Here is a 16,063-nt window from a genome sequence, read left to right as displayed (position 1 = left end):
CAGGCGGGCCTCAAACTCACGGAGATCCACCTGCCTCCTTCCCAAGTGCTGGGATTAAAGGTGTGCGCCTCCACCGCCGCCCACTTTTTTCTGTTTACTTAGAACTTGTTTCTCTTCTAGACCGGCATGCAGGAAGCACTTCTCCCATACTGTTTATCTGGCAGCAGATGCCCCCAAAGTAAACATTTGTTGGGTGCATATGTAGGCAGGAACAAAGATATTCTTGGTATCTTTTTGTGTATTTGAACCACTTGTCTGGAAGGGAAGGAAAGTGGAAGAAAGTAGAAATATATTCCTTCCATTTTTTTCTTTTAAAAAGAAACTGGACCGGACGGTGGTGGCTCATGTCTTTAATCCCAGCACTTGGGAGGCGGAGGCAGGTGGATCTCAGTGAGTTTGAGGCCAGCCTGGTCTACAAAGCAAGTTCCCGGACAGTCAGGAATGTTGCATAGAGAAACCCTGTCTTGAAAAACAAAACAAAACAAAACAAAACAAAACAAAACAAACAAACAAACAAAAAAAAGGAATTGGTGTGCACAACTTTAATCCTAGCACTAGGGAGGCAGAGATGGCTAGATCTTTGTGAGGTTGGGGCCAGCCTGGTGTACACAGTGAGTTCCAGGATTCTAGGACAGCCAGGGATGTTATACTGAGAAACTCTGTCTTGAAAAATATGTATTGTGTCTGTGTGTGCATGTGTGCATTCATGCACATATGTGCATAGCGCATATGTGGAGGTCAGAGGACAAATTATGGAAGTGAGTTCTTTCCTTCCACCACACAGGTCCCAGGCATTGAACTCGGGTCATCAGCAACTCACCTGTGGAGCTATCTCACTGGACCAGAATTATTCTTGCTAAAAATTATAGAATAAGAGGTCAGGAAAGAGGCTAACCCATGCTACATTTTCAAATTTTCAAGATTATTCATTCATTCATTCATTCCTTCATTCATTTATGTGATTCTGAGGGAGTGTATGCACACATGTGTGCTGGTGCGTGCACCTCTGTATGTATGTGGAAACCAGAAGAGAATGTCAGATGTCTCCTTCTATGTCTCTCTGTCTGTTCTTTCAAGTCAGAGGCTCTCTCTGAATTAGAACTTGTGTTTTTTTAGCTGGGCTGGAAGTCAGCAAGTCCCAAAGATGCCCCCGGTCTCCCCTCCTCCCAGGCTGGTCGCAGGTGCTTTGGATGCTCAGTTTGTTACACAAGGACTGGGACCCGAATTCTGGTCCTCATGATTGCTCAGCAACTGCTCTTTACCACTGAGCCATCTCCCTAACCCTTGTATCCTGTCTTCAGAGATGTCAAAATGTGAGCAAAGTAGGCAGCTTAAAATAGATGAAGCGCAGTAAGTCTATGTTTCTTAAAGAGTTAATGCAGAGTTAGTTTATGAAATACTTGGTTAAATGAAATTACTGCAGGCCATCCCAGGGTCCTTGGCAGTGTGCATTGAGTCTCTTAAAAATGGCACAGTGTGGCCCAAACTCCAACCCTCACTCATGGGTCATTGCTATCCCCTTTCTCATCTTTCTATTCAGTAGGGCCTGACCCTCACTGTGGTGGTGGCTAAAAATGCCAAACGTAAATGTCCTCGTCTCCCCTGTGCTAAACACATGGATGTGCTCCCTAGTGCCAACAGGCAAGGCCGGAGCAGAAGCCGACTCAGGAGCTCTGGGAAAGTTTTCCTTGTTAAATTAGACATGTGGAGGGAAATTTCTTTCCTGTCTTTAAAATATGGTTGTGCGAGGAGACGCCTGGGATCACAGCACTTCCTGTAAATATGGGGGACACACTGGCAGAGGATAAAAGCCAAGAATAGAAAGGATGATGGGATTGGAGGGGCGCAAAGAATCTGACTCCAGATGGCATTGCTGAGCTGTTGAGTTCAGAAATCTTGCATCCTGGGTTTCGGGTTGCTCTTACTATCCAAGCCACTTTTAAGAAGGCAGTTTGGACTTGCAGGTAAAAGGGACTTACCTGCTAGGAATGGGAAGCTGGTCTGTCCAGTTAGACAGGAAGAGAGGACTCCTGGCCCTCCTGGTAGTAATTACGTATCTTCAAAGTGGTTCCATCTGTGAGATGGGGCTGTTAACTATGGCTACCTGTTGGGTTGCTAAGAGGCCTAAATGAGATGATGTGCCTTTAGTCCTTTGCACAGGCACACTGACGGTATTTAACACGACTTTGGTTACAGAGTCTTATTTGTGACTGAAACCCCCTTTGCTACCTCAAGTACCCTGCATTCTGCAGAGAACAAGCCACATAGCGTTGACCCTGTATGTTTGTGTGTATGTGCACATGGTACATACACGGAGGACAGAGGATGACCTCGGATGTTGTTAGTCAGATGCTTCTACCTGGTGTTTTGAGACAGGGCTCTCTCAGCAGGACTTGGGACTTCCCAATCAGGCGAGGCTGGCTAGCACAGGAGCTGTCAGTATCCAGCGGTGCCCACCTTCCCAGAGCTGGGATAGCAAGCATGCACCACCATCCCCGGATTTCTTTTCCTGTAAAGCTTACGGATTGAACTAAGGCAGTGGTTCTCAACCTGTGGTTCTTGACCCCTTTAGGGGTTGTCGGACGACCCTTTCACAGGAGTCCTGTATCAGATATCCTGTATAGCAGATATTTACAATTCATAACAGTAGCAAAATTAGTTATGAAGTAGCAGTGAGATAATTTTATGGTTGGGGGTCATCATAACACGAGGAAACTGTATTAAAGAGTCATAGCATTAGGGAGGCTGAGAACCACTGAATTAAGGTTATTTTGCCTTAAGAACTCCAGTGACTCCAGTCCTGGTCCTTAGTTACTTTTGTGCATAGTCAGCTTGTTCCTATGCCAGCTACTCACCCCTCCCCCTACTCCAAAAGACAAGAGGACATGGGTTTGGGTTGAAATGATGTGCTTTTATGGGAAACAAAAATATCCAACAACAATAACAAAAGCCCTTCAATCTCCCAAGTCGTTAACCAGTGACAATGAGGCAATCTCAATGATTGCATCTGGCTGGGGACGTTTCTAATGGGTCAGGAAAGTTGAAAGACATTGGCCAAAAAGAGAAGTTGCAGGGAGGTGACATTTTTTTAAATGAGAGTACATTAGACTTCCTTCATAATCCCTCCACCCTGTCACCCTTCCAACTCGCAGATTCCTCAGATCCTTCCTGGTTTTGCTCACACGCAATCTCTTCTAGAAGCTTCCTTGGTCTGCACTGGCTGCACACACCTTCAGCAACATCACATATCCTTTCTCAGGCCTCCGTCCATCACTTTCTGCCTTGCATCCGATATGTCTGGTACGTCTTACCAGGACTCCTATTACTAGACGTGCCCCTGAAACTAGGGCCCTCTTTGATTCATTCCAGTGCCCCTCCCCCCTCCCCCACTCCGTGCTCAGCATTCAGCAGGTGCCCAGAAAGGGTTTGCTGCAGTCAGCTGTACATTTGCTATGCCACATCACCAGCATTTCGAGCACCATCCTTGTCTTTTTAACACTTCTCCATCTTTCTTCTATGACCCCCCAAAGAGTGTCACACAGGCATCTCCAAGAAGGAAGAGCGGCCACCAGTAAACAGCTCAGAATGGTAGCAGGGGTGGTGAGAGAAGGTTCTGTTTTCACCTGTCGCAGGAAGAGAAAGAGTCCAGTCCCTGAGGTCTCTGGGGGCAGAGCATGAACAGGGCTGCTCAATGCCTCATTCTGGAATCCCCTCAACATCCACGCTTCTAAAAGCTTCCCCTGGGAGATGCAACCAATGTTGTAGCAGACTCAAGGGGATGGGTGTGTGTGTGGGTCCAACATGAATGATTGCCATCTAGGGAGGGACCAGTAGCATAGGCCAAGATTTTTCTTTGGGCTGTGGCCTATTTTCCCTGGACAGGGGTGGGGGTGTCTATCTCAGATGCTTGCTGGAGCTATGGTGGGAACATTAGCCCTGTGGTGTGTAGGTCATCAGGCACATAGACTGTAATAAGGCTGAAGAGTACAGGCTGCAACAATGGCCTCTCCTATAAAGGCGGAAGGGTGGGAGTGTGTGCTGGGACCACTGTGGGGCAGGGAGAGGAGCCAGTTGGAGGTGGTAGGGGGAAGGGAAGTGCCGTTTTCCTTTTCCTACCATGAATTCTAGATTTGCACGAGGGAGTGTGGTCAGGACCAAGGGTCGAAGGAGGAGGGGTTGCTGCGCTGAGGAGAGGCCAGGACCCATCCACTCTGTACTGATGTAAGGAATGGATTTGAGGCCCACATATCTAACTGCATCACCCCACAGAGCGGCTTAGCTCCTATTTGGAGGTGCGGAGAAAATTCTTCAAGAGGCCTCCGAGGTGCTCACTGATTTGGGTGGACCATGGTGGACTTTCCACCGGAAGGGCCCATTTGTGACCACAGTGAAAACTGCAAGGTCAGCATCAGCCCTGGAGACTGGGAGATGGTCCTGAAGCAGGGAGTAGAGATGCCTCCAGGCACCTTTCAAAAGGAGAGTTAGACCTTGGGGACTCAAGGTGGGACAGATGTTTCAGTATAAAAAGGATCCCAGTAAAAGGATGGAGTCCCTTCAAATCCCTTCCCTGGTCCCAGAGTACTTAGAAAAGACATGTAAGGAGCATAAAAATACCTCGACGATGTGGGCTCGCCTGACAGTACAGAAAAGCAAGTCTCATGGCAGGCAGCATGTTGTGTCCCATTATACAAGAGGATTATATCGCGCGTCAGGATAGAGATTTACATACATCTTTATATAAATGCATCTATATGTATAGAGCCTACGCCTAGAACAGCCGGGCTTGCTTCTTCAGTTCGTTCCTCTTCCAGAGCGCAAGTCTCTCGAACTCGGAGATGGTCATGCCAAAGACTTGATAGAACTCCTCCTGGGACAGGTGGCGCTGCATGGTGTGGAGGGAACACAGGCAGCATGAGGATTTGAGTTGTGGGTTCAGAGGTTTCTGTACTTCACTGCGGGTTCCCTGGGCCTGGCCCAGGGTTAGAGCAAGGAAGTTGCGTGGTATATGATGAATGGATTGAGGTGCAGGAGGCCCTCCTGGGGGATTTCTGGATGCATGCTGGCTGAGAGGCTTCCCTCGCCTCCAGCTCTGCTGGGTGTTGACTTTATCCAAGCTCTATTTGTACATTGGCCTCCCCTTTATAAATTCATGTTTCATGTATCTATGTCCGTAAGTACATGTGATTAATGCTACCCAATCCCCTTGGGAGAAAAAGGGGTACACCCAAGGATTCAGGGTGTACTGACCCTTATTGATATTTTTAAAAATGACTTAGCAGGCTTCTCATCAGAAGAATGAAAAAAAAAAACCTCACTGCTAATATTTCTCTACCCACTGGAACGTCCTTTCTTTTCCTTGTATGGAAATGAGTTTGTCATATAAGCAAACACTCTTCTGCATTTCACGGCAGGTTCCCATCCTCCCTTTTATTTTCCCTTCTTCTCTGTTCTCAGAAATCTTGAAGGTTCATGTCAAAAGCCTTTAGACTTAGAAGTATATGACATTTAAAATGTAGCAAAATATTAGGAATTGATAGATTTAGGTGAAGGGTAGGTGGGTGTTCATTTTCCTATTCATACACTTTCACTGGAGGTCTAAACATTTTCAAAATGAGATTTAAAATCAAGCTTAAAAAAGGAAGTAAGTGCATTCCAAGTGTCAACCCAGTGTGGAACTCTACAGCCTCAGAATGGCTATTCTAGCTGTACAGAAACTCACTGAGATGTATACACTTGGTCTGATCAATTTCTGTGTGTTTTTTTATAATAAAGTTTAATTTAAAAGAAAATATATGGCCTATATTTTGACTGCAAGCTTCTTGGATTCTCTGAGCATTTAGTATCTTCATTGGGTATTGAAGGACACCCAGTGAGAATTATGCATACAGCCACACAACAATTAGCCAGTTTGTTGACTTATTGCCATTGCGAGCTAATATTTTAGCACAGTTTTTAGAGTTAGGTAGACATGGATGTATAGCCTTGGGCAAATAGGCAATCCTTCCAAGCCTCAGTTTCCAGTTCTAGAAAAAGGAACTAGTCCTGCACCTACTTCATTGGGATGGCAAGCGTGAACTAGTTCACTCTTGAGCACAGAGTTCATGGACATGCCTGATTCGCTCACTTTTAGCACGGTGTGAGCTCTTTGGGAATCAGTTAAACAGATGCTTCCATCCCCACTTGTGATGTTACTTCCTTCTCCTCTTATCTTCTGGGCTCTGTGGTCCCAGCCTCACTCACCTCTTGATATCTTCTACCACACACAGCTCACTTCTGTATTAAAGCCTTAGTACTGGCTGTCTCCTCTGCCCAGAAAGTGCTCACAAAAGCATGGATAACTTGTTCAGATGTCACATAGCAGGTGAGACCCACTCTCATCAGTTTATTTGCAACCACAGCTTGCTTCTCCTAACTCCCAGTTCCATGTCCTGTCCTTCTTTGGCTTTTTACCCTTCCCTGTATCACGTGTTAGCACAGCGTCGCATTTGTTTTTCATTTGTGTCCTTTAATGTCTGTTTCTCACACAAGAATGCAAGCTCTAAGAGATCAGGGTCTCTGATTCACAGACACATGTAAATACATAGAACAACATTTAGCACCTATTATAAACTTCTAAATTATAAACTTAATTTGCTATTATTTTGTGTGTACATATGTGATGTGTGTCTGGGGGTGCACATGTCACAGAGCATGTTTAGAGGGCAGAACCCCATTCTCTCTTTCCACCTTTATGTGCTTTTTAGGGATTGAACTCAGGTTGCCTGGCTTGCATGGCCAGCATTTTTACCTGCTAAGCTATCTTGCTAGCTCTTTAAAAGAGTTACAATAAATATTTATTGGACAAATGAGCTTCTGTACTCTGAACTTCTTGAGGACACATCAGGATCTAGAGTTGGTGCAGAGGCTGGGACAGTGTTTCTAACTCAGCACTACATTTTAGACATCCCTGGGCGATTTAAAAGCCACGGTGGATTGACCTGAGCTCCTTCCCCAGACTGTGATTTATCTGGTTTGGGGTGAGAACTATATGTGATGCATGCTCACTGGGTCGTTCTGATGCTCAGGAAACTGGAGCTCCCTGGAGATGCTTAAGTGGCTCTTTAGAGATGGCGGGGAGCTGTCCCCTTCAGCACCATCAGGCACCTGAAGCCCCTTGTTAGGAAGATGTGAATAAATCACCCAAGGTTCTTGGGCTGCTAACTCAGGACGTTAGCTCTGGGTATACTTACAGAGCTTCGTGGCTCACTTGCTATGGTATCCCCTACTCCCCACCCCTTCTGCCTCTACCCTGGGTGAATTTCTAAGCATCAAAGCAAAGCTGGTTCCCATGCTCTTCCTGAAGAGCACAAAAATTCCTCTTTAGGAAGCCTGCATTCTAGTCCACAAATGTGTTCTGAAATCTCTCCTAACCAGGTCTCATGGTGCAGGACAGATAGTCTTTCCCATAGGAAGCTCAGAGTCTGGCCGAGGGATTGAAATTAATGAGGGTGAGATATGTTGAACTGTGCTTGATGAAGGTAAGGGGAGGCTGGAGGACCAGGCATGTGATCCATCCTAGGGGAGGCCTTGGGAAGGATTTGGGTACTGTGGTCTCTAGAGCAAGGCCCTAATATGTGAGACAGTCACAGGATGGGAAGAGCATGTAGGAAGAGTCAAAGGCATGGGAAGGCAGGAAGGACACATCATGAGACAGGGTAATTCAAGTTCCAGGTCAGAGGTAGCCATGCTAAATAATCTGTACTACCCAGTGCCATGCCCAGGGTCTCTCTGCACTTTTTATCCATACTGTTTCAACTGCTCATGATGCTTCCCTCCCATCCAAACCTTCCCTACCCCTTCCTGCATGTCTGTGTCAAGCAAGTAGGACTTAGTGACATTCTCTGAATAGCAGCATCCTAACATCTAGCTAGCACTTAATCCTTGGTGCATTGCCCAGGGCTTGATGTATATCCTCATTTGCTCCTCTTGGAAGCTTGAGGGAAGCATTAGCCTGACATTCTCACACAGCTGCAGCTGTGTTATCACCTGACTGAAGCTGCCCACCTAGTGATGGCAGAAGCAGAATGCGGGTTTGTAACGTGGGACTTCTTTATGCTTTCGTCCTCTAAACAGTGCCATTTGCCCCATTCCTCATATCCATCACAAGACCCGGCTCTAGTGCAGCCCTGAGTGCGCAGGGACCAGACCTAGCTGCTGTTCTGCAGACAGAACATCCGCCTCGGGTGAGGACACTGGCAGCTGTGCACCACAGGCACCGACTGAGCTGAAGAGGGGACAGCTCAGGACGGCACAGCAGTTGGGCTGTGGAAGCTTGCTCGAGTCTCTGCTCTTGCAACAAGCTTCAACAGGTCCTTAAATGACTCAGTCTGTCCCTAAGTGGGGTCAGCTTTGGCAACTATGGGTTCTCTTCAACCCAAACGTCTTCCTCAGGGTTGTACAGTGCCAGACACGTTTAGACTGTGCCCTGAAATTGCTATGAATGTAGCCCTAATGCAGAACTTTAAACTTAAAACACTAGGAGAGTTTTCTGGAGATTTTTTTTTTTTTAAAAGAAAACAGGTTCTTGAGTGTGAATTTTATAGATGACAAGGTCATGCTACAACGTCAGCAAATCAGACATGTCAGTCCATACCTCTAAGCGTGTCCGGTCCACATCCTTTGGCAGCCGGTTCCTTCCTCTTGTTGTCACCAGCAACAGCTCATACGGGTAGATCTAAGGAGAAAGGCGGGCATGTCTCGCTTGGGTGTGGGGGGTAAGTTTGTCTCTTCCAGCTTCAGTTTGAGCCTGGGCTCCTTTTTCTATCCACTAAGGCCAGACATTTAGTCAGGAGGAAGGGCTGGGTCTGCCCTCCTTGGGTTGGCATGGTCCCCAGAGTGTCCTAACGTTGCTAAAGATAAGCTTGGTGGTGGCACTTCATATTAATGTAGGCCCAAGGCCTTCTGAATGTTTCTAATAGCTGGTGGCTGTTAAGCCACCCAGTTGGGCCCTCTGGTGTCCTAGAGTCTTTAGGGACAGGAAAAGGGTTAGAGAAGACTTAAGGGAGAATCGGGGACAATGGGCCGAGGTGAGATGATGTTAGTCCTGAAAGGTTTTTCATCTATGCTTCTTCCCTGCATAGATGGTGCTGCCATCCTCTTGCTGCTCCCCAAGGTAGTGGTTCCCAGAATCCTGGAGACCCCAGGGTCTATGTGTTCTTTACCTTGTATTCTGCAAAGAGAAAAGAGACATGTACCAACCAGAACCTGCCTCTGGGCCGTACGTCACTACCTTGGCTTCTGTCTCAGTGTCCTGTGAATCTGGTCTCTACACAGTGATTGCTCTAAGCTATGGGAACCCCTCTCTTCCTGAGTTTATCATGGGGAGCATCAGGGCTGGTGTGAGCATGGTAGGTGGCTGGAGGTGGGAGGGGCTGGCTGTTCTTGAGATGGTTTTGTGAGGAAAGTAGCCTTCGAGCTATGCACAATAGGGGGAAGGATCTGAGGCAATGGAGCCTGGGGACATGATATCCATCATCTAGAGGCCCTTGGAGGCCATGTCATGGCCACTTGAGCCAGGGCCTACTCCAAGCAGCCAGGGGAGTTTGGCACGAGAGTCTTCCTGGCAGAGAATCTCATGGGGAATTTTCTGGGAACACTGCGCAGTTGGCTCCGATTGTTTCCCTCCTCTACCATGTCTGACTGGAAGCGTTAGCCCAGTACTACAGGGTAATCGGCACTTTCAGATGCTCTGAGATCCCGGATGGGACAGACGGCCTCGAAAGCACACAAGGTTGGGGACTAGAGAGGATGAGGGAAGAGTAGGAAAAGGAGAGAGTGGAAGCGTCAGGGAGTGGGAACTCAGGGTTTAGACAGAGCCCATCCTGGGGACAGAACCGGTAGCCATGGTATGCAGGTCAAGCAACAGTCAGTGCTCTATCGGGAGTCTCTGGGAAGTCTTGGGATGGCCTGCCCCTGCAGCTGCAGCCTGCAGTGCTCACCTCGCATGCCCCAGTTGACTGCGTTCATGCTGTCGTAGTGGAAGAGGTCGGCACTGGGTGTCTGCAGGGAACAAAGAGCTGGGCTGGCCTGAGAAGCTCACTGCCTCCCAGAAGCACTTCCTTACCTCCAGAATGTGGACCAGGCCCGAGGCACGGGACTCTCGGGATTCTTTCAGTGGTCTCAGTCTCAACTTAGGGAAATGTAGCTCTTCCTGCAATTTAGTCCCAGCATGCAGTGGGCAACCAGTACAGGTCCACTAATTCAGTGGCATGGCCCTTTAGTACAAGTTTTTCCCTGAGAGACAGCCCTATTAGCAACTGGAAGTCACCCCTTCCATGAAATCTCAACCTTCTTTATCCTGCTCACCCTTTTTCTTTTCTTATAATACTGTCTTCCAACATTGTATATATTGGATTTATTTCCTATTGTTACTTATTAATACTTTGTTTTCCCCTACAAGAATCTAAACTCTGAAGAGACAGGAAAGTTTTAAAAGTGTAGATGAGTGTTTGGCTTGTATGTATGTATGTATACCATGTGTGTGCATACCTAGTGCCTGTGGAGGCCAGAAAGGGCCCTTGGATCCCCTGGAACTGGAGTTATAGAGAGTTGTGAGCGACTGTGTAGGTATTGGGAACTGAACCTGGGTCCTTTGCAAGAGCATCCTGTGCTCTTAACCACTGAGCTGTCTTCCCAGACCCTGGGCAGGGATCTTTTGTTTTGATCAACTACAGGTTCCAAGCATTCTAAGAAGAACCTGGCATGTGGGAGGAGGCTTTGAGTAAATCTGCTGAATGAATGAACGCTGACCCATGTGCACTGAAGACAGGCTTCTCCGCAGGCCAAGGCCATGTATACCATCCTCTCCAGTGGTGTCCTGCTGGTTTACGGGTCCCACCCTAAGATGGTCTTAAGCCTTAAGTAGGTTTACGGCCCTCACTCTTGATCTGCTTGCAGTGTTTACACAGCTGACAGACAGATCCCTCTAAAAATCCAAGTTGGGTTCACAGGCCCCCTCTGAAGTTCCTTCCTGAGGTATATGGCTTCTAGTGATATTTCCATCTGGATTCTGGCCCTCCCTCTTTCCATTCTGGCCACGTGACCTGGGACCGTGGCTCTCCTCTGGAGCATGGACTTAGGTGTTATACTTCTCTGTGTCTAAAAGGCTCTTGCAGATCTTCAAGTATCGAGGTTCCTCCCTCTACTGCTCTCAGACCTTTGTTTAAATTTATTCCTGTCTTATAGACTTTCTACCCCCCTGGCTATTTTTTCTCATCTTGGCATCTCTGGCCACCCGACGGCTACATTTTCTTACTTCTTGTTCATCTTCTAACTAGAACTGTGAACTTCACATTCACAGGAATAGTGACTTCCTTCGCTGTAGGGTCGACCCTCAGAACCTGGAACAGTGGCTCTTAGTCAGGGCTTAAAACTCAATACTTGTCTCTGCGTCCTGCCCCCAACACTTGTTCAGTGGGAGATCCCCACCCCCCGCCTCCAGCCTTTAACTAGCTCACTGTTTAAATGGAGGTTTTCTGAACTGCTCGAGAGCCTAGAAGTCTTGAATCTTGGCTCTCCCTCTCACTGGGTGATAGAACTGAGGCACGCACCTCCCTTCTTTTTGCCTTTATTGCTCCACCCACAAAATGGGTTTCACATTAGTGACGACCTTGCCTGGGGTGTGAAGGTAGTTGGTGCTGGCAAAGCCAGTGTGTGGTACAGAGTTCTTCACCAGATTCTCCCTGTGACCTCTCTCTATTGGGTGACCAGAGGGGAGGGGGGAAGTTACAACCTCTTTCAGCAACCCCACGTCCACCCCAAAGCCTCTCCTCGGTTCTCCAGGTCGTCACGGAGGTTAGAGTGTTTGTTAGCATCTGGGGCAGAAGCTCCCAGCATGGCCCCCTTACCCTGTGTAGCCCGTTTCTCCTGTAGGCAGGCAGTGAGGCAGATTTGGAGATGAGGGGATCTAAAAAGGAGCCAGAACAACGGTCAGAACCCCAAGCCAAGGTTACTCTCCCTGGGGACATTTGACCAATATTACCCTTGACCTAGTGGGAAGTGGGGTAGGATCCAGGGGATGCCAAATTCTCTACAAGTTGTCCAGATTGTCTTGGGGAACCCTGCTCCAGGCCAACCAGAAGCACCTCTTTATACGCTCTGGCCTTGGCTTGTACACATCTGTCCTCTTAGGACAGATGCTTGTGTTTTGACCACAGGCCTCAGAATTGGAATTAAGCTCAGAACCAGAAAGGCAGGTTCCAGGTGGATACAAGGGACATATAACCTTTCCTTCCCTTTGGGAGTACCCCAAGTGGAGACCCACAATCCGACAATGACGATGGGCAGACTAATTTATACTAGGACACTGCCAATAGAGCTATGGGGAGCTACTATTGCCATGGCTCTGTCCTTACAAGACCCAGGGGCTTATGGTGGGGCAGGCAGAACATACCGCTGTCAGCCAGGTAGTGTGAACGAGGAGCTGCAAGGGAGAAAAGTCCCGATTAGTGCTCATGGGTACAGACGGGCACGGTGGAGACATTTATTGCTAACAAAGAAACACGGCTTCATACTCAAAGACTCTGGCTGCTAGGGAGTGGGGAAGCTCAGCCAGCACTCATTTCCAAATAGCCACTTTCCTATTGTCGAATCTAAATACCACTCTTCCTATCCTCCCCGCTGCACCCCACCCCACCCCAGTTCTTAGCACCTGTCAGGGAACACATGTTCTGGGATATTTGTTACATAGATGTAGCTGGGATGTGTATGTTTGCATGCATGCACGTATGTGTGCATGTATGTATGACGGTTTTTGTATTGAGTTGGTGATGGAGGACAGGGCCTCACACATGTTAGGCTATTCCTTTTCACTTAGTTGCACCCCTAATCAACAGGTGAATTTGAAGCAGTCTTGGCGCTCTGCAGAGCCAGAGCCAGAGATGGAAAACAGCACCCCATGTGGTTAGGGCAGGGAAACGGTCTCATCAGTGCATACAGGCCCTCTGCCCTTCATATATTCTATCAGTCAAATTACTTAGTCACTCTTTGGTTTCTCTTTTGTAAAATGGGAGTGACAGTCTATCCTTTGTAGGGATACTGCGAAGAATACCTATGCACTGGCTAGTTTTATGTCAGCTTGACACAAGCCAGTGTAATCTGAGAGGAGAGAACCTCAACTGAGAAAATGCTCTCTAAGAATGGTCTGTAGACAAGCCTGTAGGATGTTTTTTTATTAGTGATTGATGGGGAGGGTCCGGCTCATTGCAGGTGGTGTCATTCCTGGGCTGGTGGTTCTGGGTCTTTAAGAAAGCAGGCTGAGCCAGGCGGTGGTGGCGCACGCCTTTAATCTCAGTACTCGGGAGGCAGAGGCAGGCAGATCTCTGTGAGTTCGTGGCCAGCCTGGTCTACAAGAGCTAGTTCCAAGACAGGCTCCAAAGTTACAGAGAAACTCTTTTATGAAAAATAAAGAAAGAAAAAAGAAAGCAGGCTGAGAAAGCCATGAGGAACAAGCCAGTAAGCAGCACCCTTCCATGGCCTCTGCATCAGCTCCTGCCTTCCTTGCTTGAGTTCCTGTCCTGACTTCCTTCAGTGATGGACTATGATGTAGACGCCTGAGCCAAATAAACCTTTTCCTCCCCAAGTTGCTTTTGCCATGGTGTTTCATCACAGCAATAGTAACCCTAACTGAGACATCATCACACAACACGGTAAGATACTTAGCACAATGGCAGGAGAGATGACTCAGTGATTAAGAGCATGCATTGTTATTGCAGAGGACCCAGGTTCAGTTCCCATTACCCACATCAGGGGTCTCACAAGTAACTTTAATTCCAGATGCAGGGGATCCAATGCCTCTAGCCTCCATGAGCACCCGCACTCAAGTGTACACACACACACACACACACACACACACACACACACACTCACTCTCATAAAAAGGTATTTAGCAAGTCCCTCACCCATACATAATTCTCCATAAAACTGGCTTTTTCACCATCTCAAGCCATCTTCAGTCTCACCAAAATCAAGGTTTAGCAAGGCGAAGAGGTGAAAGTTCGTGACCTTAGGTTCCCTCCAAATCAGGTCTGACCATGGCTTAGTCACTTCCTGACTTTCTGGCCATAGGCAGGTGGATTAATGCTACTTCTCTCATCTATTGAGTGTTTCCTACACTGTGTGGATTGTAAGGACCAGTAGTGATATCTACAAAGACCCAGAGCATAGTAGATTAACCAACAAAGCCTTCTATCACCCAGCAAGCAGTGTCTGGAGACAGCCCTAGCAGGACTGAACTCCACAGAGGTGAGAAAGGAAGGAGCGGGTGCACCTCTCCAAGGACAGGAAGGAGCTCTGTGAGAAAGTCTCAAGCTGAAGGGCTTGACAAAGTTCTGCTCGTTTACTTCTAAGTGATGGGAGGTTCATCACCTAGAAAAGAGGCCCTGTATTTTTAAGCCATTTATATGACAATTGTTTATATATATATATAAACTTAATTAGAAGTCAAGGCTCCAGATGGTCCAAGAGGGGGTGTGATTACTCAGGACAGCATGGTTTCATTTGGTGCCCCATCTAGCCCTTGGCCCAGTCTGTGTTCCACACTCAGAAGAGGCTCAGGAGGATGGCAAAAGAGTCAGGAAAGTGACAGAGACTGGGGCTACCTTCATGGCCTCTCCTGATCCCTTCATTAAATCAAAAGACGGAATCTGGGGGCTGGCTATGGTCCAACACAATCCCAGGAAGAGGGAGATCCAGTTTTATGAATTCAGTGATTTTGGGTTTCTGTGTCTTGGTTTCCTATCTCAGATGTAGGGTTCGTACTGCAGGGAGGAATTAGATGTGGTGACTGTGCCTCCCAGGGGCCTGGCCCAAAGCAAGCAGCCAAGAGATGCCAGGACAGAGCGGTGCTTACAGCCATTGAGGGACATGTCATAGCCAGCCGTGTGCAGGGCCTCCCGGCTGCTGGTGGAGCTCCGTGGAGGGGTCCAAGGATCCGCGTAGGAACTTGACCGTGCCTTCATCTCTTCCTTCAGAATCAGCCGGCCAATCCCACTCTGGAGCTAGCGGGGAGGAACATGAAGTTAGGAGGAGGCAATGGGGAAATATCAAGAATGACTGAGCCACTGTGCCTGACAGGAGCCTCTGCTGACCCTTCCAGAACTCTCTCTCCTTGTGAACTCCTGTGAGTTCATCTCTGCTCCCCGAATAGTCCTGAGGTCTGGGTAAGGCTCTGGAGGTGTGTCCCCAAACAGGTCTAACTGGTGACAAGACCACATTGCTCTGCCTGCAGCCACTGGTTCATCTCCCCATTTTACTTGAAATTAAAAATCTAAAAATTAACTATTCCGAAGTCCAGTCATCTTTCAGTAGCCACAGGGCATTTGTTTTAGGAACTCTCCCTGACTCCAGGGCAACGAGAATCCTCATACACTGAAGTCGTCACTTATAGAAAGTGGTATAGTATTTATATAGCCTAGGCAATTCTTTCTGTATGTTGGAGCTTGCATCACCTCTCACATGCTTATTAGCATAATGGAAACACCATGTGGAAGTTCTTTTTTTTTTTTTTTTTTTTTTTGGTTTTTTGAGACAGGGTTTCTCCGAAGCTTTGGAGCCTGTCCTGGAACTAGCTCTTGTAGACCAGACTGGCCTCGAACTCACAGAGATCCACCTGCTTCTGCCTCCCGAGTGCTGGGATTAAAGATGTGCGCCACCACTGCCTGGCAACTATGCATTTCTTCTGAGATGAGTTTGAACTTGGTTCTGTCACTTGCAAATGAAGAAAAAGTCTAAGTCTTTGATTCGATGCTGTAGCCCGCTCACCTTGTGCATGCTGCGATCAAAATCCTCCTCCTCTCCTGACGAGAACCTTCTGGCTCGGGGCGCTGTAGAGGCCAGGCAAGATTAGTTCCAGTGTATGCTTTCTGCTCAGCCCTTTGGCTCCCTTCATCCCTTCCTCCATCCCCCGGTTTCACGTGGTCATCCTCACTGCTGCTATCCCCCTCCTATTGCAGTTGATTTGTCATTCTCTTTCTCTAAGTGGAGACTTCTGAGGAGGTAATGAAGCCACCTCTGAGCTTGTACAAAG

General features: G+C 47.8%; 1 protein-coding gene across 4 annotated transcripts in view; it reads right to left on the bottom strand.

Moving 5' to 3' along the window:
• Positions 1 to 2,896: 2,896 nt before the first annotated feature.
• The window catches only part of Ablim3 (actin binding LIM protein family member 3), a 112,610-nt gene continuing 99,443 nt past the window's right edge, over positions 2,897 to 16,063 (bottom strand). For 3 of the 4 annotated variants that reach the window (XR_009058292.1, XR_009058290.1, XR_009058291.1), the window contains 6 exons: positions 15,799 to 15,860; positions 14,888 to 15,035; positions 12,431 to 12,460; positions 11,886 to 11,944; positions 8,633 to 10,038; positions 2,897 to 4,882 (listed from right to left, as the gene is read on the bottom strand). Coding sequence is in view for 1 of the 4 variants with exons in the window: in XM_057788485.1 (XP_057644468.1) it covers positions 4,769 to 4,882; positions 8,633 to 8,713; positions 9,201 to 9,208; positions 9,978 to 10,038; positions 11,886 to 11,944; positions 12,431 to 12,460; positions 14,888 to 15,035; positions 15,799 to 15,860 (563 nt within the window). In the remaining 3 variants the exon portion in view is untranslated. The remainder of the gene's footprint in view (positions 4,883 to 8,632; positions 10,039 to 11,885; positions 11,945 to 12,430; positions 12,461 to 14,887; positions 15,036 to 15,798; positions 15,861 to 16,063) is intronic. The other variant, XM_057788485.1, reaches the window with a different exon arrangement.

The sequence above is a fragment of the Chionomys nivalis genome, chromosome 14, assembly GCF_950005125.1.
Source record: "Chionomys nivalis chromosome 14, mChiNiv1.1, whole genome shotgun sequence".
In the NCBI taxonomy this organism is placed as follows: domain Eukaryota; kingdom Metazoa; phylum Chordata; class Mammalia; order Rodentia; family Cricetidae; genus Chionomys; species Chionomys nivalis.
The sequence above is the reverse complement of the archived record's forward strand: the minus strand, read 5'-3'. Positions and strand labels throughout refer to the sequence as shown.